Source organism: Rhinolophus hipposideros (assembly GCF_964194185.1).
Source record: "Rhinolophus hipposideros genome assembly, chromosome: 8".
Taxonomy (NCBI): Eukaryota; Metazoa; Chordata; class Mammalia; order Chiroptera; family Rhinolophidae; genus Rhinolophus; species Rhinolophus hipposideros.
Genome location: NC_138054.1, coordinates 25,790,889 through 25,814,986, shown reverse-complemented (window position 1 = coordinate 25,814,986; position 24,098 = coordinate 25,790,889). Strand labels below are relative to the sequence as shown.

At 37.3% G+C, this 24,098-nt stretch overlaps 1 protein-coding gene across 6 annotated transcripts in view; it reads right to left on the bottom strand.

Annotated features, from left to right (window-relative positions):
* The window catches only part of DIPK1A (divergent protein kinase domain 1A), an 88,805-nt gene that overhangs the window by 31,468 nt on the left and 33,239 nt on the right, over positions 1-24,098 (bottom strand). Inside the window, exon 1 of one of the 6 annotated variants that reach the window (XM_081057802.1) lies at positions 19,130-19,270. The exons of 3 other annotated variants lie outside the window; for them this stretch is intronic. In XM_081057802.1, coding sequence (XP_080913928.1) covers positions 19,130-19,141 — 12 coding nt within the window. In that variant the 5' untranslated portion in view covers positions 19,142-19,270. Of the gene's footprint in view, positions 1-4,449; positions 4,555-19,129; positions 19,271-24,098 lie in introns of those variants that run through there. 2 more of the 6 variants (XM_081057805.1, XM_081057804.1) reach the window with 2 other exon arrangements.

Genomic DNA, 24,098 nt, shown 5'->3' with positions numbered 1-24,098 from the left:
GTGAATTTTCACATTTATAGAAAGAATCCTACTAGTTCTCTGATCTAAATTGTAAAGGTTTTATTTGCATGAGCATATTCTGTTTTGATTATGGGAACTCTAGAATTAAAATTCCAACAAGAAACAGATAATTTTCACATTTTCTCTGAATCCTGGTTTCATATTTCTTGTACTCAGGAGTTGACAGCATCAAAAATGCTAGAATACCTGGGGAATTAGTTGCATGAAGTGATGTAAGCCATTCAGGACTAAAAAAGAAGGCACACAGAAGGCTTCTAGTGAACAAGCAGACACCCAGAACTACCGAGTAGATGGGAGGGAGGTGTGGCCCCTACAAGCACTCTAAATAAAAGAATCATTGGCGTTTGCAACAGCAGATGAAAAGAATTCAGTCTTTTGGTTCTTCAACATCACAGTGAGAAAGGACAGGCGTTAAAAAAGCTAAATGTTCCAATTTTCTATTACTGTAGACAAACTACCCCAAAACTTAGTGGCTTACAATAATTTATGTCTTTCATGGCGCTGAGGTTTGACTGGACTCAGCCGGTCAGTATCTCGTTTCTCATGCATTTCTTACTAGGACTGGAGTCATGTGATGAAGGACTGACTACCTGGTTTGGACACGCAGATGGCTTCTTTATTCACATGTCCAACCTCTCAGCAGGAATTGCTGGAAGAGCTTCGTGTGGCTCTTCAGAGAATGGTGTTCAGGGTAGTAAGGCTTCTTACACAATGATTGCCTTACCCCAGAGCAAGTGTTCCCAAAGATGGAAGCTGCGTCATTCCCACCACACTCTTGGTTACACAAGGCCACATCAGATTGAACGTAGGGGGATATTACGTAAGGGCATGAATACCAGGAGGGGTCATCTTTATACATGAGCTACCACTCCCTGATAGGATCAGCGAAGCAGGCTCTAGGGTATATAGTTTTAAAAGGTTTATGATGCATATTATTTTACACTGCTTTCCAAAAAACTTGCAACAATTAACATTCACTAGTTTTTCAAATGCACTTATTTTACTTCCCCAGAATTCAATTCTATAGGCAATTACAGTTTTAGTTTCATTTCTTTGACAGTGGCCTCGGCTTTTTTTATATACTCTGAATCTTTAGCACTAGATTTGGTAAAAGCTCTAGTGTACCTAGACCAGTGGGGCACTAAATAGAGCTGGTGAATAACGTCAGGACTTCTAAAATGCAGAATTTCAGGGGTGTATCTGGGAAATTTATTTTAAAGTGATTACAGGACCCAGGAGGGCTAGTTGAATTTTAAAGTACCCCCAAGGCAGGGATGACCTCATCAAATCCAGATATCTAAAGAGCTGCTGTTGTTGATTACTTTAGGCTGGACCTAAAATAACTAGAAGCACTGAGGAATCAAAACAGGCCTTCAGGTTATGTGAGTCCAAGGAATTAGAAATATGGCCTTACACTGCCCATATCAGTCTCGTGGAGAACAGAGAGCTTACAGAAGCATTCCTTATTGGAATAAACAAAACCAACATCTCACTATCCTTTTTTCAGTTTGATAGTAAAATGTTCAGTTTTAAAATTAGCTATTATTTTACAATAGCCTAAAGATCCGTTTGGAATAGTAAGGTCCTATTTTGAAAATATTACAAATCATGCAAACCAGATGGTCATCTCTAATTTGGGGGTTTCTTGGACAGGTGTTAACCTAAAATTGTCTCCCCATTTCTCTTTTTAATTCCAAAGAAAGCTAAAAACAAAACAGACCCTATAGAAAAATGCTTCCGAGGCAAATGACAGCTATTTCGATCACAGCGATTTTTATTTAGAAGAAAAGAAGCTGACTTATAAAGAAAGTGCACTGAACTGAGACGGTCTCTAAATGAAAATGTTTTTGCTGACATTGTGGAGAGAGAGGCATCTACCATACTGGCAGTTATTTACTGCAGCCCCAGTACGTAGAGAAATAATAGGCTTCACTTTGCTGTAGGGGAAAAATGCTGAAAAGTAATTACCTAAAAATCCACATGAAAATATACTAATATTATAGAAATACCTACAGTATTTAGGATAATGAATATCTTGTAAGTCATGTTTGAAGTGACTGTTGCTACCAATCTCTTAACTACAGTAGTTCCCCCTTATCTGGGTTTTGCTTTCTGCTGTTTCATTTACCCACAGCCAACCTCAGTCTGAAAATATTAAATGGAAAATTCCAGAAATAAACAATTGGGAAGTTTTAAATTGTGTGCCTTTCTGAATAGCGTGATGAAATCTTGCAACATCCCACTCTGTCCTGCCCTGGATGTGAATCTTGTCCAGCGTCTCCACACTTTAGATGCGCCCCGTCTTGGTTACCAGATCAATTGCTGTGGTATGGCAGTGCTTGTGTTCAAGTCACCCTTATTTTACTGACAAATGACCCCATAGCACAAAAGGAGTGATGATGGCAGTTTGGATATGCCAAAGAGAAGCCTTAAAGTACTTCCTTTAAGTGAGAAGGTGGAAGTTCTCAACTTAATAGGAAAGAAAAAATAATCCTGTGCTGAGGTTGCTAAGATTGATGGTAAGAACAAATTTTCTACCCATGAAATTGTGAAGGAAAAAGAAATGTGTGCTAGTTTTACTGTTACAACTCAAATTGCAAAAATTAAGGCCACAGTGCATGATAAGTACTGAGTTAAGATGAAAAAGCATTACATTTGTGAGTGGAAGATATGAACAGAAAATGTCTGCTTGATAGCAATGGGTTCCTTAGGAAACCCTGAGCCTATACAAAGACTTTAGCAAGAGATTCCCTGAAAGGAGTGACACCAAGCCACTTAATACAAGTAAGGGACGGTAACACAGATTCAGGAATGGGTTTAGACTGGAAAATATAAAAATTACTGGAGAGAGAGAGAGACCACATTCACATAACTTTTATTAAAGTATGTTGTTATCATTGTGCTATTTTATTATTAGTTGTTGCTAACCCCTCACTGTGCCTAATCTATAGATTAAACTTTATCATAGGTATGAATGCATAGGAAAAAACAGTACATATAGGACTGGGTACTATCCAAAGTTTCAGGCATCCACTGGGGATCTTGGAATGTATCCCCTGCAGATATGGGGGAATTACTATATGCAGCAAACACCTGGAAGCAGAAAGTACCAGTGGATTTTTAAAATTCAGGTCATGCCCACATAACGATGCTCAGGCTGATGACGGACCACATATACAATGGTGGTCCCATAAGATTCAAATGAAAAATTCCTATCGCCTAGTGACGTCATACCATCGTAACACAATGTTACGTGTTTGTTGTGATGCAGGTGTAAACAAATCTGCGCTACAAGGTGTATAAAGGTATAGTGCATACAATTATGATTAGTACGTAACATTTGATAAGTGACTATGTTACTGGTTTACGTATTTATTGTAATACTTTTTATCCTTATTTTAGAGTGTACCCTTTTTACTTACAGAAAAAAGAAGTTTGCTGTAAAACACTGTGCTGTGTTACACCAGCAGCAGCCTCATACATCTCATGTTTACTGCATCTCTTGAATGCATCATTTTCTCTTGTGCTTGATTTGATATCGTGTTGTTTTGTACAGGAACGTGCTGTACGGCTTGTAGCCTAGGAACAATGGGCTATGTACCACATCGCCTACGTGTGTAGTAGGCTATAGCATGTAGGTTTGTGTAAGTGCCTCTATGATGTTCACACAACGACAAAATTGCCTAAGGATGCATTTCTCAGAACGTATCTCCATCATTAGGCGGTGTGTGACTATATACTAAAGACCAAGCTTGACATTATTTTAAGTATTTAGTTTCTCTTCTACCACCCGCTAATTCCTAAAACTACTAGTTATTCATATATGGATCATCATAACACATTATCTGTTAAGAAATATTAAATCAGAGATTATGTGTATATTTTAGCTAGGTATAGAATATATATAGATAGGCATAGAAGCAGAGGTTGTTCAGAGCTAGGAGAGGCCTTGCAGATCACAGTTGGAATCTGTAACTTTATAACTAAGGCTTCAAATGGTTTGGGATTTGTCACATACAACCCAATTAGTAAGTTCTGTGATGTTGGTCAAGTTGCTAAACTTGAGTTTTATTATCTTCATCTATAAAATGCAGATGTTGCATTTTATAGACAAGAAGAAAATATACTTAAAAATTCCTATTTGTAGAAGTATAATAATGTATTTAATATTATAGTGACACATGTATCAGGGATATAAAATCAAAAAATTTTCCCAATAGAGATGCAAATGAAAAAAGTACAGAGATTAGAGGAAAAAGACATAGTACATGGAACCTGGTAGTGTTCTTTTCTCCAAAACAAGTGTCAGATCTAACACTCTTGCTCTTTTCACTGCACCATGTGTCTCTATACAGAATATATGACCCCAAACCAGCCTAGCTGCAAAGAAAAAGGGCCAAGTTACCTGTATGGAGGAGTCAAAATTACCTCTTATCCTTAACGATGATCCTTCTGAATTAGACCTGCAACCCGCAGGATGGACCAGGATAAGCAAGTTCAGATTTGGTTGCCTCTACTGTACCTGTCCTGTGACTAAACAAAAGAGGTCAGCTCTCAGGTTCAGCTAGTTTCTTTGAATGCTTAATATTCAAGTTAATGACAAAATAATTTCTAATCTATATTTTTAATCGCTAGAAGTTTTAAGGTATGATTTAAACAAATTAATCAGGAAAGCAGCATAATAGAAAAATGAAAAGATACTGGCATAGCACAGCCTCTAAATACTAAGATAATTTTTTTTTTAATATTTGGGATATTTCGGAGCTCTTTTGGATATCTCATCTAAATAAAAGTGTAGAGTTCTTTGTAAGTTAAATAAAAATAACTATTTTTCATATTCCACTATGTACATTTATGTATAAAAGGTTCTCAACAGGTATTGATGTATATATATAAAATTATAGTTGACATTCTTTTCCTACCCATTTATACTGAACTTAATAGTAAAATGTTTAGAGCTTACAAAACAGGATAGCTAAGTTAATCACCAGATGCCACCTAGGTTCTTTGCTTTAGAATAGCTCCATGTCAATACTACTAATAAAATAGCTTTGAATATCTTTTTGTGTTTCATTCTGGGATGTTTTTATTTTTGAAAAATGCATTAGAATTTTTTAAAAAATTGGATCAGTTGCATTGACTGGGAAGGGTCACAAGACAAATTTCTAGGGAGATGGAAATGTTCTGTATCTTCATAGGAGTGAAGGTTACATTAGGTAATACATTTGTCAATGCTGATCAAATTATACAACTTAATATCTGAGCAAGTCATTGTATGTAAATTATACTTCAATAAGAAAAAATTTAAAATAAATATAACAGGTACTGAAATAGCATTAGACTAAAAATATCTAAATCTCAAATGTCTAGAGTTAAAAATGAAAAGTCAGTTAGGAAGCAAATGCCCTAGGGTTTTGGCAGTGAGAAATGACAGGAAATGAGGAAGGTTTGAAAGATAGCTAGGAGGTAGAATTAAGAGGATTTCATGGTTAAATGGACATGAATGTGATGGTGAGGGAGAAATCCAGCAACCCCAGTAACTGAATGGATTGTGGTGCCATTTCCTAAAATAGGGAATACTGGAGGACAAAAATGTTAAGGGAAGGATAAATGAATGAGTTCAGTTTGCCCCTGTTGAGACCTGAAGTGTCTGTAAGTCACTTGGGGTGGTATTTAGGAGGCAACTGGATATATGGGTCTGTGGCTGAGAAAACGGGTCAGAGCTACAGGCAGAGGTTTGAGAGTCACAAGAAAGTCTCAGAGGGGACACAGTGAAAGTAGTAAAACCATGGGAGTAGCTGCTACAACTTACAGAAGAAATTCAGGGGGGAAAAAAGGTTTAGGACTGCACCCTGAGAATTTCCCCTAACAGCTGGTTGAAAAATGGAGAATTGACACAGGAAAGCATGGAGGAAGAGACAGGCTGAGAAAAAACCAGAAGAATGTTGTAACGTGGAAATCATGGAAAGAGGATTTCAAGAAGCAGAGAGCAGTTCAATGGTGTCAAATGCTGCTGAGAGGTGACAAAGCTGGGAACTAAAAGGTATCCATTGGATTTGAGGACACAGAAGTCCTGTTGACCTTGAAAGAGTAACATCATGAGAAAGAAGCCAGATTGGAGAAGGTTGAAGAGTAGGACGTCTGAAAATAGACAACCAAGTCAACTTCTCTTAAAGGAAGTTTGACTATGAAGAGGAGGAAAGACAGAGAGCATTCACCAGGCTGGAGGAAGAGGTTTTTTTCAAGCTAAGGGAAACTAGTATATATTTAAATGTGGACAGGAACTCAGGAGAAAGGTGACTGAAGGGAGTCAGGTGTTGACAGATGAACAGCATGAAGTTCCTGAGAAGATTAGAAGAGTGGGGTCCAGAATAAAGAGGAAGAGACAGCAACCTGACTGTGCCCAGAAGAAAGAGGAAAGGATGGGTGCACATGTGTATATCTACGGGTGGGGAGCTGGGATAGTTTCTAGCAGATGACTTCTATTTTCTCTGTGTTTGAGCATAAAGGGAGAGAGAAACCTAAAGCAGAAAAGTTGTTGTAACCTATATTCATTTTTCCATTTAATTTTAAGTGATAAAACATTTCAAACATACAGAAAAAATGTCTGTATAATTAGAGATAGTAATATAAAAGGTAGCTCTGCATCCACTCTAAATGTAAACAGATGTCAAAAGTTTGCCATATTAATTTAAAACACTTTTCTAAGAAGAAATAAAATATTACCACCAGACCTAAACCCTCTCCCCTTACATTCCTCATCTTTCCCTTCATCCTCAGAGAAAATCATTATATGGAAATTGGTGTCTATCATTTCCATGTATGTTTTTGTAGTTTTACGACATAAAATACTGAGTTATGCGTAACACATAGTGTTATGTGCTTTGTGCTTTGTGGCACAAAGATACAATAAAAGCTGCATACCAAAGTGTAGTGGCCAAGAAAACACGCCAAAAGGGCCAGGGCTGGTTCTTTGATTCCATTCCCAGGGTAAAGAGGAAAGAGGATTAGCAGAGATTTCTTTGGGGAGATAAATTGTTTTGCTATGAATACTCTTGGGAGGAATGGGTAGAGTTGATCCTTCCTTGTCTCCAGCCTAGAGAGAGTGGTCTTCCACAGAACAACTCGCTAGCTTAAACTGTACACCCTGGAGTTTGGGAAGTATTTGGACTGGATCCGACATAAACCTGATGAATCTCCAAGTGAAAATGTGCAGATTATCTGCTTGAGGTGGCAGAGCAGAGAGAGGTCACTCAGATTTCAACAAGCCGCAAACTCAGCACCTCCAAAAGGTAGAATAGGATAATTTCCTCGCATCTGTTTTTCAATAACAACAATCCATTTAAATGACTTGAGTACCGGGTTTAGGGGTAAAAAACAAGGATGGGTCGGTTACTTTAGTTGGCACCTCATTTACAAAAAATAAGGAATTAAAGAGTACATTGTCTTCAGAACTTATAAAGTGCTTCAGCATTCCTTACTCTAGCAGAGCATTCCCTTCATACAGTCTGTGTAACTAAACCTGGAGTCTTTGCCTTCTTTGTACCAAATAAATCATGAGTGGTCAGACAGCCCAAATAGTTAAGACATGGGGCAAGATTCCTTCACCATGAATAGGAACCAAAGGCAAACTCCTTTTTGTTCAAAGTTCTTATTGATTCAGAGCAAGTACATACTCAGTTTGGTCAAACATTCTTTTTTCAACACGAGGGTGTTTGAAAAATTTTATCAGTACTTTGCTCTTAAAATTCTCACCTAACCACAAATCCTCTATGCCACAAAGGAATTTAAAGGGCTCTTATTTATTCACCATAAAAACTGTAATTCAGTTTGTCTCAAAGGGCAGTCTATTGATCTTTTGCATCAGAATCAGCTGATAGAATTTTTTTAAATTCAGGGTGCAAAAGCCCTATTCCCAGACCTACTGAATCAGAATCCTTAAGGGGTTAAGCCTGGTAATATGCATTTTAAAAGTTCCCCAGATTATTCATATTAAATTGAGGGTGAACGGGTAATAGACAATAAACAGCTAAATAAATAATAACCTCTCAGGAAACCCGTCTATTATATTGAATATCTATTTTACTGGCAATAGTACCCGGACTAGAGTACATCACTCAAAGTCCCTTTTATTGCAAGATTTCACTAAATAATAAATAATTTATTAATAGATAATTAAAAACTATTGTTAAGAAAAGGAACGCTATCACTCTTAAAAATCTGAACCAATAAGTTAGTTATTTAGAAAATTGGAATTCTATTTGGTTTTTGTCTATTTTGAGATAATTATAGAATCATATGTAGTTTTAGAAATACAGAGATCCCTTTACCCAGTTTTCCCAAAGGTAACATTTTGTAAAATTATAATATCAAAACCAGATTATTGACATTGATATAATCTACTGATTTTATTACGATTTCCTGTTTTACTTGTACTCGATTGTGTGTGTTTGTGCGAACGTATTTAGTTTATGCAATTGTATTATGTGTAGGTTTCTGCATCCACTACTGCAGTCAAATACTCAAGTGCCATCACTACGAGGGTCTCATATTGCCCTTTGATCACCACATCTACCACCACCACCCCCTTCATTCCCTCGCAGCCATTAATCAGTTCTCCATCTCTACAGTTTCAAGAATGTTATATAAATGGGTTCACACAGTATGCAAAGTTGAGGGACTGGCTTTTTTCACTCAGCATAATTCCCTGGAGAATCTTCCAGGTGGTTGTATACATCACTAGTTCCTTCTTTTTCATTGCTGAGTAATATTCTCCAGTATGTACGCACCACAGTTTGTTTAACCATTCGCCTGTTGAAGGACATCTGGGCTGATTCCAGTTGTAGAGTATTACAAATAAAGATGCCACGAACACTCATATTCAGGTTTTTTTCTATGAAAGTAAGCTTTCATTTCTCTGGAATACGTGCCCAAGAGTGTAATCATTGGGTTGTACGGTAGTTATATTTTAAAGGAACTGCCAAACTATTTTCCAGAGTGGCTATATATACCATTTTATTAGGTTGGTGCAAATGTAATTGTGGTTTAAAAGGTTAAAAATAATTGCAAAAGCTGCAATTACTTTTGCACCAACCGAATATGTTCCCACCAGCAATGTATGAGGATCCAGTTTCTCTCATCCCCAATATTTAGTGTTGTCATTGATTTCAATGTTTCAGTCACAACAATGCACACTTTAAAAATGAGTAATGATAGGTATCAATATAAAGATACTTATTACTAAGAGCCCTGGATTTAGGATAAGAACTGCAGTTCCTGTTCCATCCCCAGCACTTACTAACATGGATGAACTTTAACTTAAAACTACCACCTTCAGAAGTAAACCTGGTTCCGATGTGGCTACCCTGCCAATTGGGAGAGAAAGTATAAGTGGAGTGCCAAGGCTAAACGATGACATACCACCACCGGGGCTGGTCAAAAGAGGCACTACACATTGCATACTGCAGATTCAGGCATGGATGAAACGTATTACACCTAGACCCCAGAGGGCAGCTGTTGCAACATCAGGTCATCTTAAAGATTGCAACAATAAATCGTGCAATAAATGCCCTGGGTAAAAAACAAACAAACAAACAAACAAACAACCCCACTCCTACTGTGATAGGTTCATGGATGTTAGTTTTTATATTATGATTCATAGCTTACAAATATGACATACATATTTATTGGCATGTATCAAACACACGTGGAATTTTTCAAAGAAGACAATATACCTCTCATTATAGATCGAAAAAATTCCTTTAGACTTAAAGGGAGATAGGCAGAGAACAAAAGTGTTTTATGAAAATAAAGATAAAATTTTCAAAATACTACAGATTTAGATACCTATAAACATGTTTCACCTACTTGAACCTTCATGCCCCGATGCTCCCTTCACCAAGGCTTAATAAGTCCAAACATCTAGAACTTAGAGTCCAACAGCCTCACTCAAATTTTCTCCAAAACCCAAGTAGGCATGAAAAGCTAAACGTCAGAGACCAGGTTTAGTAATCTAAAGTATGCACTATGTTTTTCTGATATAGCTATACTTAATACATTATATTACCAGCCTCAATATCGTGTACACACACATACAGGCATGCCTTGTTTTATTGTGCTTCATTTTATTACACTTTGCAGATATTTTGTTTTTCTTTTTCAAATTGAAGGTTTGTGGCAACCCTGCATGGAGAAGTCTGGTGGCACCATTTTTCCAACAGCATTTGCTCACCTCATGTCTCTGTGTCACATTTTGGTAATTCTTGCACTATTTCAAACTTTACTATTATTATATTTGTTATGGTGACCTGTGATCAGTGATCTTTGATGTAACTATTGTAATTGCTTTGGGGTACCACAAACCGCACCCATATAAGAAGGTGAACTTAATCAGTAAATGGTGTGTTCTGTTTGCTCCATCGGCCACCACAACCCCCTTGGGCCTCCCTATTTCCTGAGACACAACAATTCGAAATTAGGCCAGTTAATAACCCTACAATGGCCTCTAAGTATTCAAGTGAAAGGAAGAGTCACAGGGCTCTCACTTTAAATCAAAAGCTAGAAATGATTAAGCTTAGTGAGGAAGGCGTGTTGAAAGCTGAGATAGGCTGAAAGCTAGACCTCTTGTGCCAGTTGTGAATGCAAAAGAAGAGTTCTTGAAGGAAATTAAAAAGTGCTACTCCAGTGAACACACGAATGATAAGACAGCGAAACAGCCTTATTGCTGACATGGAGAAAGTTTTAGTGGTCCGGATAGAAGATCAAACCAGCCACAACATTCCCTAAACCAAAGTCTAATCCAGAGCAAGGCCCTCACTCTGAAAGAGGTGAGGACGCTGCAGAAGATAAGTTTGACGCTAGGTTGTTTCACGAGGTTTAAGGAAAGAAGCCCTCTTTATAACATAAAAGTGCAAAGCAGGTGAAGCTACAAGTACTGATGTAGGAGCGATGAGTTACCCAGAAGATCTAGCTAAAATAATGAAGTTGGCTACACTAAACAACAGATTTTCAATGTAGATGAAACAGCCAAACAATTTTTTAATTTTGACTTTTCTTAGTAAGGGGTAAAATTCAGTGCTGACTCACCATAATACTGTGTTTTACACAATTTATTCCTGAGCGAGATAGAGTTACAGGTGGGTCGAGATACTGATCGCCTCAACCTCAGGTCAATCACCTCCAGTGCCCCGTTTACCCTAATGCTTTACAAATGATCATTCTCTTTTGTGCCATGATGTGAAAGAAAAAGGGATGGAGATGAGGAGGGTCCTGGTCTTTTCAATTGTCTCCCTAGTTGAAGAACATTTCTGCTTTGAGACTACTACAACGATGGCTTCTGAGTTAGTACATAAAGGGTAGAAAAAATATCCAATTTATTCTCCCTACTATCAGCCCCTTTGTATCAATTAGGGTGAAAAAAGGGTACTTTGCATGTCCCATAACATATTTTTTTCTAAGTGAATTAAATAATCTCTAAATTTTCTTCTGGTTCCATGAGCTGTAACTAAACTACTTTACCGAATTGACACGTAAGGGCAGGCAACATAATGAAACAATACTGGATATAAGAAGCCCAGAGGCTTCACCTTCTCTGACTCACAGCCCTGCTCTGTTAGAGACTTTCATTTTACCCCACTCTGCCCATCTCCTCTCATGCATATCTTTCTCTTCCGTGCCAGGACCTCCCTCCCATTTGCCAGACTTAGAAAATAAAGGATAAATCAATATTGTAATTCTGGGAAAAGGTAAGATAATTGGCAAGAAGTCCTTAAAACCAGTACACACACAAATGGGATGTCTTCTCATGTAAAACATTGGAATATGCAAAGAATATAACATACATAAAATGCAATCTTACAATCTTTCTGTCATTTGTCTCTCTGACTTCCAATTTGGGAAAGAAAGGAATCGAAAGGGATCAAAAAAAAAAGTGGGAGTAAAAGGCAATTGAGAAGAACAGCAGCAGGTAGCAAACAGTGCCTGACATACACTAGGTGATCAATAAATATCTGTTGAACGAATTGGATTAATGGGCATGAAAGGGAAAAAAAAATGTTTTAAATGTGGCGACGAGGGGAAAAAAACAAGAAAGGTGTTGAACAATGGCTTGAACTAGGTCTTCGAATGGTCAACATTATAATTATCAATCCTATGCGAAGCTCTTTTACACGAACTTTCCCTTGAAACAGGAACAGGAAGCATGAAGAAGGCAGCTAAGGCAGAGAGGCAGGAGGAATACGGACGGCAAAGGAGGTAAGAACAAGAAAGAGAGGTCACACCCAGAAAGTGAGCACACACCACACAGACATTCAGCCTTGGTGATCCTGGTGTTCAAGGCCCAGGTCTCTATTTTTCTTCTTCATCCTCCTTTGCTCTAACAGCCTGCTCTTATGCCACAGCAGCACCCATAGGTTTATATCAAACACCTATATTCAGGGTAGCAGGATTGGGAACGCAGGAGGATGAAATGGCATGCCCTAAATGTATGAGTATCTGTATTTACTTAACTGTTACAGACGTCAGAGCCACTTCAAAGTGACTTACTGAAGGGAGGAAGAAATTCACACACTCACATTTACAATGTCACTCTCTAAAATGTCATTAAGGAAAAATACATATCATTACCAACTGATGAGGGTATAAAAAGCCAAAACACAGGCGAGTGCAGGAAACACTACAGTAACTTCATTTTACTTACAGACAATGGATCTCAAGGCAATTACCAGTTTTCTCTCATAACTGTGAGGACAATATAAGTAAGAATAACTGGCATCTATTCAATGTTCACTACATGCCAAGCATAGTATTAAGAACTGGAAGGGATGTCAAAAGATCATCAGGGAAGTCGCAGACACTGCTGGTAATACGAGTGTAAAAAGGTACAGCCATTTTAGAAAAGTTTGACGGCTCCTCAAAATATTAAACAAAGACTTATATGACCCAGCAATTCCACCCCTACATGTATACCTGCCAAATCCTGAAAACATGTCCACAGAAAAGTTTTTTACAAATGTTCCTAGCAGCATTACTCACAACAGCCAAAATAAAGGGAGAGGGAGGAAATAACCCAAATATCCATCAACTAATGAATGGATAAACAAAACGTGGCATACTATACAATGGAATATTATTTGACCATAAAAAGGAATGAAGTAGCACTGATATGTGCTACAACATGGATGGACCTTGGAATCATTATGCTAAGTAAAGCAGATAGACACAAAAGGCTGCATACTATATGATTCCATTTATATGAAATGGCTAGAACAGGCAAATCCATAGAGATAGAAAGTAGATTAGTGGTTGCCAGGGGCCGGCAGGTGGGAGGAATGTAGGTGGCTGTTTACGGGCACATTTTTTTGGGGGGCGGGGGGGGCACATTTTTTAAATGTTCTAAAAATAGATCATAGTTATGATTGTACAAATCTGTAAATATAATAAAAACTACTGACTGTGTGCTTAAAAAGGGGTGAGCTTTATAGTATGTGAATTTTATCACAATAAAGTGGTTATTAAAAATTATCAGACTTGATCTATCTTTAGTAATATGAATAAATAAACCCCAACAACTTTCTGATTTTGATTAAAGATTTCTAAAAATGGAGTCTACAATCTCCCTCCAAGAGGCCATTCTAATATCATACGCCCTGAGAATGTTCCTTTTTAAAGTTTCCAAAACAGTATAAATTTCCTGCTTTCCTAGGGGGTAATTCTTTTGGCCAATGAAAGAAAGAGGAAAAGGCCTCAGATTCTAGAGTCCTTCCTTCTTTTTGCTGCAAAAGTCTCAGAATGACAATAATATGAATTAACTGACAATCTGAAACTTTAAATTTTGCCAAGTTTAGCTACTGAAAAGACATTCAATAAGTTTAAACATTCACCCATAATTCCACTACACTAGAACAACTATATTTATTATCCCCTTTTCCTTCTAGTTGTCCTCATGTAATTCATTTTCTAAACAGCTATAATCAGTGCATATATAATTTTGTATTATTTTTCTTATTATAGTGTAAACATGCTACGTTGTTAACAGTTTTTTATAACAATCATTTTCAATGTTGTAATAATATTCCACCCAGTTGATGTATCATTTCCCTAATTTTCCCCCTTATGTGGACTTTAAACTCCTTTTTCCCCAATTTTTCTGTGCGTAGACACGCTGTATATAGATTCTAATGTTTTCCTTGTTTTGAATTATTTCCTTAGGTTATTTCTCAGAAGTATAGTTTCTGGGTTATACAGTATGAACATTGTTATGGCTCTTGCTTTCGAAACTAACATGAGCTTTTCAACACAACTTGGCACTGTGGTGTGTAGGTGGTGTGTTGATGTAGATAGAGAGGTTAATGCAACAGAGCTGAAATGGCACTGAAAGCTCTATTATTGAACTTCATTTTTCACAACTGAATCATCTTTACTTTTTAATTATAAAAATACCAAACGCTCATTGTCAAATTTAAATAATTTATAAAGTATACAAAGAGAAAGTCAAAGTTTCCCCCATCCTTCTTTTGGAGGATTGGTGAAAACACCTCAGCTCCTAAATCTGAGTTTACCTAAGTGCGAAATGTGATGTAATGATTAAAGGCTCTAGGATGGTCCGCACAGACACTCCATGGCCTGACAGAAGTCCACACTAGCTCCAGGAGAGGAAAGACTGTCCAAATAGAGGGGTGGGGATGTGAGGACTAGTGGGACAGGGAGAAGATGTTGGGTTAATACATTCCATAAGGAAAAAGGCAGAGGCTGTGGTTTATCTTTGAGAGTAAAAGAGATGAAGGAGAAGCTAAGATAACCCCAGTGTAGTCTGGACTGAGAGGCTTGGTAGAAACACAGGGACTCATTTTATATAAACAACAAACAACCTCTAAGGAAAACTGAATACCTAAAAGTACATAAAAATAAAATGAGTGGAAAATATGTATTAACTAAGGACTTTAACACAGGCTTATGTCCTTAGTAGAGAATAAGAAAATAAATTACAAAGGAAAAATAAAATTGGCTCCTGCTTATACTGTAAAGTTCAAAGATGATTAATTGTTGGTCTAGCCAGGTCACTTCTTGACTATAAACTACAGATCATTTAAAGTTTCTAATTTACAAATATATTCCTCAATTTTACAATTTCTATGCTCAGCTAGATCGGAGCATGGAAATTGTTTTACTTAAGCCAAAAATCAGGTTGTCTCTTTATAACCCCATATTTTTTCCTAATCATTCTTATAACCCATGTCACGATTGTGTTTTATACACCATCTTTACTATTTTAGTTTGCACTACTCTGTAGAAACTGTTTATGTTTCTGTATCCTTAATAAAACCATGAACTTCAGGGAGCATCTTCTTTTCATTCTTATCCACTCATACGAGGAACACTAAAATGTAACTAGGTGACCACAGAACCGTGCTTAATTTTATGATGGAAGAGGATGGAAAATTGCAATACGTGGCTTCACACTTGGATTATTAATACCACCAGCAATACTGGAGACTACCATTCTCTTACTAAAAAGTTGCCCAAACATGAAAGATCTAGCAATTAAAATATTGCCTATCACCCTAGCTTCATCTCCCACCCCCCCCACCCCATGCTACACAACTTTATGCTGCAGAGATACCCACGTACTATTGTTTCTGGAACACATGGCACATCTCTAGGCCTTTGCACATGCTCTTTCTTCTCTCAGCAGGACCTTTCACCCACCTGAGCATCTGGTGTTATCTTTTCATCCTTTATAACTCGTTCATAAGTCACCACTCCCAAACCCTCCGTGTCCACCCTAGGAATTCTATGCTGCTTTCTTCTGTGCTATTAGAGATAGCTGGAACAAACTTCTATTGCTGCACTGCGTGCACCGTAATTAACCTCTTTACATGTATTTATTCCAGGCTCAGTAAAAATTATCCAGACAGGAAAGAATGGAGAAATGGAGGGAGGGAGATTCTGTGACGTCCTTTGTGCAGGAACCATGTCTTATTCATCTCCATATCTCCAATGGGTAGGGAAGTACTGTGGACACATAGTGCTCGTCAAATGTTTGATAAATTGATTTGACATAAATCTTAAAAGAAAAAGAAGTAAACTCCCTTGGCATGAAATTCTTAAAGGGAGAATTACCGTTAATCAAAACCATGTATTATTTGAGCCAATTCAATTGTGGTGCACAAAAGCACACTGGGGCCCAGCTGGAGACTATGGGATCTCAGTGCCAGAGCGAAGCCGGACACTTGGGATCCAAAGATGAGACATGATTCTCTCCCCGAAAAGGGGAGAACCAGGTTCATAAATGATAAAATATCATGTAACATGATTAAAACTACATTCAGGACATGTTCAGAATACCGTAGGACAAAGAAGAGATATATATTATCTAGCTTGAAGTGATGGGTTGGGGTGACAGGAGGGAATTCAGGAAAAGACTTCCTGGAGGAGACAGTCCCTGGGCTCCATCTTAGATGCAAGACATCTTAATGCTTGGTTGGTTGCAACTTTCATGGTCCATGAAAGGGACACCTGCCCTGTGGCTCAAATATCCTCCTAGATAGACTCTAAGGGAAAGTGAATGCTAGCACATAAGCTGGGGTACGAACAATGGGTGGGTGTTGGAGAGGCAGACAATACTGTGTCTTGAACTAGACTAGATAAAGAACCAAATAGAAGAACTGGGTCTCAGAGGACACGGAACATCAGAGCATAGGGGTGGAAGAAGATTTTACCACAGTAACCAGAGTGTAAGCAGAAGAAAAAGGGTGTGGGGTGTGGTGGCCAAGAGAAAAACATTGATGGAACACAGGCTTGGGGAAATAGCTACTCACAAAGTAGCCCAGAGAACTGTATTCCATGGCAGATCTGAGCTATCCCTGGAGACTCTTTGAACTGGTCAGGAAAGTTTGGGGGAAGCCAGAGTTTCCACAATTGGGAGGCTAATGCAGAGCCAGAGAAATGTTTACTTGCTGCGATTATGGACACGTTACTATTATTTTTTTAAATCCCAGGTTACTTTGTCTTATGTTGTTGTGTAAGAAAAGCATGAGATACTATTCCAGCCCACAAGGAGTTTATAATTGTGTTGAGAAAGCAACTGTGTTTTAGTTTTTAAGTGTTATAAAAACATACTTAAGATGGAAAAATTGTGAAGGACTGCCCAGAAAAGGAAGGACTGAAAGTAGATGCAAATATAAGGATATCAGACCAAGTCCTGAGGATATTGACAGAAAAAGTGTGTGTAAAAAAACTTGAAGATGGCATATACAGGCTTACTAATTAGAGAGGAGAGTTTGGTGGTAGAGTAAAAAAAAAAAAAAGACAATTTGCTACATTCTAAGCGCCCACTATGACAGTAGGAGAGTGGGAACCCAGGAACCAGACTCAGATGAGAGAGTGGCTGTGGAGCAAAGTCTTGGGCAGGAGGTCGCAAGAGTGAAAACAGTCTGGAGAAAGATCAGTTTTTCAGGGCTGGGTGGGAGCCAAGAAGTGGATCCCAGTGAAGGGCCTACAAGATTCTGACAAGTCAAGTAGGTCAGGGGAGGTGTGGAAATATTTCCTGAGTCAGGAGTAGCACACACAGAGAATCCTCAAGCAAGAGGAATCCTCAAGCAAGAGGCGAGTTGTTCATGGTCCTCACCCGGAACAGACAGGGGGCTCCCAATGAAAGCACTGGAACGTAATCACCCCGTGTTGCCCAGCAGTGGCAGGCAGGGAATGAGCATGTGGAATTGTCCAGAGCCAGCACGGTAGTAGATTTCTGATTTTCTTTTCAGATATCTGAGAAGGGGTGCTAAAGTGGGCTACTCATTGTTAGCGATGGCGTCTGTTAGGTGTGGGTGTGGCTAAAAGTTTGATCTTGCCTCTACTTTCAAGTATTCACTAAGGTTTTCACTAAGAAAACCTTTTCACTAAGAAGCACAAACAAGCCATCTACAATAGGTACAATACTATTGTACCGCAATAGTATTGTAATAGGGAGGTACCGCAATAGGGAGGTACCGCAGCCCCTTCGCTCTCTAATGATCTTGAAATCCATTCCACTGGAAGGTCATCAGAACGTGGTCTTATTGCTTACCTCCCGTTGGAGGACACGACATGAGGGTATTAAGACCTCACATTTGTCTTACAGTGTGCTTCTAAAATTTGAGTTTTGAAATTGAAAGGTTAATGCTTTAAATGTTCCCTTTTAATGCCTGATCATGGCACTGTACACCAGAAGCTAAACATTAATGAATGCCAACTATAATTTTATATATATAATGTGATGGCTCGGTGTGAGGTCGGAGGATAGTGGATGGGGGGATGGGGAGAGGGGGGTCCACAGTGTGAGGGATATAAATGATGAACGTCTAAGTATTACCTTGTCTTGTACACCTGAAACTAATAAATTAAAAATAAATAAATAAATAATGTTCCCTTTTACATTTAGTTAATACTATACTTTGAACAACATTTGTATTCTCTCATTTCACTGTTTAATGAATCTTAATTATTTTTGGCTCTCTCCACTATTTTGTATTTTTTTGCTCAATGATGGTATGTTCATCAATTTTTCTTTATTTTTTTTATTAAAAACAATAATGTTCATTTCAAAAGCTGAAAAAATATAAGAAAGTAGGAGATTAATCACAGTCTCTTAGTAATCACTTAATTTGTTTAATTAGTATTTCCTTTCAGTCTTTTTTCTGAGAAGTTATTTTATTTTTTTTAACATTATTGTACTGTAATACTGTAATCCTATCTATTTGAACTTCTAAATCTTGTTGTAAATAGTGCCTGAGGGAGAGGATTTTTCAAATGAATTGTTTGTGCCCAATTACACAATTTTGTCCTGGGGGAATAATAACTCATAAGGAAATTATTTGCTTTTAAGTTTAATCCAGATGCCACCGATACACATTCCTGCAGATTCGTCAGTGTGCTCAGTGCTTCAGTGTGGTTTGCTAGGATGTGGATTCTACTCAGAACTTGTGATGGCCTGCTGCTTACTGGTAGTCCTTCAGGAAGTTTTCCAGGCCTTTCAGAACATATCCAGGTTTCTCCAGCTATCCAAAAGTAGAGCATTCCTATGGAATCTTTCGTAAGCCAAATAGCATAAAGTGAAGAAACAATTAATTACCTTGGAATACATCTTGCTAACAGATGGACAAAACAAATAAAGATAAAGCACAGATGCTCACAAATGCAGTCCAAAGCTGTGGTAGCTTGATGCTGAGATGCTGAGTGTAGTTCTCAGGGAAGGAGCTTGGTGGGTCCACTCTCAATGCTGGGGGTGTGTTCTGCCTCTATAACGGCTTACTGCAAAACAAAGACTGACCGCTACTTTCCGCTTTTTGCCTTTTTTCATAACAGCAATAATCCTCTTTGGATTTCTTTTGGTTAGCGAAAACTGGTAGTAATGTAGGTCTTTTGTGAAAACAAAGTGGCAGAAATCGAACTTTTAAAAAGCAAGCGATACCTGTATTGGGTTTGAAGTTCTTCATTTTTGATTTTTCAGTCAACCAAATGTTTTGTGGGTTTTTTCAACAAGGTTATGTGACTTGTAGGCATAGTTTTGAACCCTGGCATACATGAATGTCTGTTACCTGCACGAATAAACAAAATGAAGCTAGGTATAACACCCTCTAGTCACAACCGTTTCCTCTGAAAATTTTGGCTCACTTTCTGACAGTTGATGCTATCCATAGCTAAAATCTTTCCCAGTTTTCATCTCTTTCATTTTTGTCCCTCTGAGTTCCAAGAAAATTTCTTAAATGTTTTCCATATTACTGCTTCAGTAAACCTCATTGTCACTCTTATTTTTCACTGTCTCGAATTTGTATTTAAATTCTGTTCCACATGTTCAGTTTATCTACATCTATCCAGCCTTATTGTCCCCTTTTCATCTCAGTCTATTTATGCTTTTATCCTTAAGCTTTTATGCTTCAGTTACGTAGAGGCAATGTCTTCTTGCATCAACAAAAGACACCAGAAAAGTTTTAATTTTTTTTCATAGTTTTTATAATAAATCATTTTCAGAGTTGCTTCTCCTTTAAATCTTCATAATGATGTTCCCTTTCTCTTGTTCTAAAAGTTTTTAAAGTCCCAGATTGTTATGTGACCTCTCATTTGAGGATGAAAAAGACATCTAGAGCTGTTATTTGACAACAAACAGGGTATGTGGACTGCCACTGGCCCCATTCTGTCAATGTGTGCACTAGTGGATTTCCCGGGCTCTAATCCACAGCTGTCTAGTTGATGAGCACAACCCCTAATCTAATTCCCGGTGTCTAACAGGCTTCCATCTGGTGCAGGTCTGCTAAACTGAGATAAGATCCAACTACCAGGCTTACTGATACGCAAAAATGATGGAATGTTTTTTAAAAAACTCATCAAAATCTCAACTGTATTATTTGACATGCTTTTGATTATGAGTAACAGAAAATCCATCTCTAATTGGTTTCAACAGAAATGGAATCATGGGCTCAAAAAACTGGAAAGTTCTGTATGTACTATGGTAGGCTTTGGTTTAAAAAATACTTTTAATATGGAAAACTTCAAATCTATAAAAAGTAAACAGAATGGTACAATGAACCCCTATGTACCCACCACACAGGTTCAACAATTTAAGATTCTGCCATTCTTGTATCATCACCTATGCCTTCACTCTCTCCCTACCCATACTTGTTATTTTTTTAATGCAAGTTTTTTGGTAACTTCTACAAAAACTGAAATGCACACATCTTAACTACAAAATTTTAACAAATGGCTGCACATCCCATTAAAATACAGAACACTTCCATTTTTCCCAGAAAGTTCTCTCATATCTCTTCCCAGTCAACCCACAATCCCCCACCTCCAGTGCCGGGCAACCTCAGTTCCAATTTTGTTTTTTCCACCAGAGATGTTTTACCTCTTCTACAATTTCATATACATGAAATTATTCAGCATATGCTTTTTAATGTCTGTTTTCTTTCACACAGTATTACGTCTATGAGATTCATCTATGTTGTTGCACACGTCAATAGGTCACTCCTTTTTATTAGCGAGCAGTATTCCATTGTGTGCACATAACCAGAATTGTTTATCTATTTTCCTGTTGATGAACATGTGGGTAATTAGTCTTGTAAACTGTGACAAAAGCTTCTATGAACATCCATGCATAAGTCTTTTTATGATATGTTTTCATCTCTCCTGTATAAATATGTAGAATTACTGGGTCAAAGGATAGGTAAATGTTTAACTTTCTAAGAAACTGCCAAAAAATTTTTCAACCAGTATATGAGAATTCTAGTTGCTTCACATTCTTGCCAGCGTTTGGTATTTTCAGTCTCATCAATTTCAGGCATTCTAAAGAACAGGAAGTATCTCACTATGATTTTATTTTTTGGTAAAGATTTTATTGGGGAAGGGGAACAGGGCTTTATTGGAGAACAGTGTGTACTTCCAGGACTTTTTTCCAAGTCAAGTTGTTGTCCTTTCAGTCTTAGTTGTGGCAGGCGCAGCTCAGCTCCAGGTCCAGTTGCCGTTGCTAGTTGCAGGGAGCACAGCCCACCGTCCCTTGTGGGAGTCGAACCGGCAATCTTGTGGTTGAGAGGACGCACTCCAACCAACTGAGCCATCCTGGAGCTCAGCGGCAGCTCACCTCAAGGTGCTACGTTCAATCTTAGTTGCAGGGGGCAGAGCCCACCATCCCTTGCGAGACTCAAGGAATTGAACCGGCAACCTTGTAGTTGAGAGCCCACTGGCCCATGTGGGAATCGAACCAGCAGCCTTCGGAGTTAGGAGCATGGAGCTCTAACAGCCTGAGCCACCAGGCCAGCCCACACTATGATTTTATTTAGCATTTACTTGATAATCAATGGTGTTTTGTATTTTTATGCTTATTAGCCATTTAGGTGTCTTCTTTTGTAAGTATCTTAAATATTTTAAATTTTTGGAAGCAAGTGTCATGTATTGAGTTGTAAGAGTAATTTATTTTATATTCTTGATACATGTTTTTTTGTGAGATATGTTTTGTGACACCCCTACACCCTAGTTTGTTGGTTACACATTCATATTCATTTCCTTAACTGCATCTTTTGATGGACACAGTTTTTAATTCTGATGAAGTTTAACACATGAATGTTTTCTTTTAATGTTATAGCTTTCTGTGCCTAAGAAAATTCTGCCTGACTTTCAGTTTGCAAAGATATTCTCGTATAACTTTTAAAAAGCTTTATAGTTTTAATTTTTACACTTAGATTTCTGATGCACCTTGAATTAATTTTTGTGTATGGTGTAACGGAGGGATTGCAGTTAATTACTTCTTCCAGATAGCCAGCTGTTCCAACACCATTTCTTCAAAAGAATTTCTTTTCTCCATTAAATTGCTTTGGTGCTTTTAGCAAAAATCAATGACTATACATATGTGTATATTTCTGGAACTGTATTTCTACTTCTCTATGTATCTGTACTTATACCAAAACCATGTGTACTGATTACTGTCACTTTATAACTAAGCACTGAAGTCAGAATAAGTCCTCCAGCTTTGATTTTCTTTTTCAACATTGTTTTGGCTATCCTAGGTACTTTGCATTTCCGTAAATTTAAGAAATCAACTGATCTGTTTTTATTTACAAAACAAATTGGCTGGGATTGATTGGTGTTACATCGTATTTTTGATTAATTCTGAAAGAGTGATATGTTACCAAAATAGAGGACTGACAAGTATACAAGAACATTATATACTTTCATGTATTTATATCTCCTTTAATTTTTCTTATTGATATTTTGAAAGAACCCATTTTGGCTTTATTAACTTTTGCTGTCTATTTTCTATTTAGCTGATACCTGCTATTTTCTTAATTTTCTTCCTTCTTGGGTTTACTTTGCTTATATTTTTTCTATCTTATGGAAAATTACATAAGACATTTTAACCCTTCCTTCTTTTTATTATAAACAATTAAAGCTATAAATTTCCCTCCAAGTAATGTTTTCATTGCATCTTATAAATACTGATTTGTTTATTTTTCATTATCATTCACTTGAAAATACTTTTCCCTGTGATTTCTTTTGATCAATGGATTATTCAGAAATGTATTGTTTAATTTCCAAATCTTTAGGAATTTTCCAGATATCTTTTTGCTATTGATTTTTAATTTAATTCAATTGTGATCAGAGCACATATTCTGTTGGATTTCAATCTTTTGAAACTTATTAAGACTTTTTTCATGGCCCTGTATATAGTCTATCTTAGCAAAATTTACAGGGTACCTGAAAAGATTCTGTACTCTGTAATTGTTGAGTAATGGATTCTATAAATGTTAATTAGGTCAAGGTGGTAACAATGCTTTTTAAATCTTCTATATCTGTAGATTTTTGACCTAGTTGTTCTATTAATTACTCTGAAATGGATGTGCCAATCTCCAACTATGACTGTGGATTTGAATCCTCTTTTCTTTAGTTTTGTCAGTCTTATGCTTCATGCATTTTTATTCTACATTATTAGGCACATTCATATTTGTAATTATGTCTTCCTGATATAAGTTTTTATTATTATAAAGTGTCCCCACTTATTCCTGGTAATATGCTCTGTTTTTAAGACTACTTTTGTTCATTATTAAAATATCAGTCCTAACTGTCTAATGATTCATGTCTGCAATGGTGTATCTTTTCATATTTTTCCATTCTTTCAATTTCAACCTTAATGTTATTTTGTAAAAGATTTTTATTAAGATATAGCTAATGTACAATATTATGTTAATTTCAGATGTACACCATAGTTATTCAACATTTACATAGCTAAAGATGTGATCACCATAAGTCGAGCAACCATCGGACACCGCACGATGCTATCACAACATTACTGACTATATTCCTTATGGTGTATATTATATCCCCATGACCTAGATGTTTTATACCTGGAAATTTGGACCTCTTATTCCCGTTCACCTCCCCTTTTTAATATTTCAATTACAGTTGACATTCATCATTATTTTATGTTAGTTTCAGGTGTACAGCACAGTGGTTACACATTTATATAGTTCATGACGTGATCCCCCTGATTAGCACCCACCTGGCACTATACAGTTATTACCATATTGACTATATTCTCCATGCTTTATTTT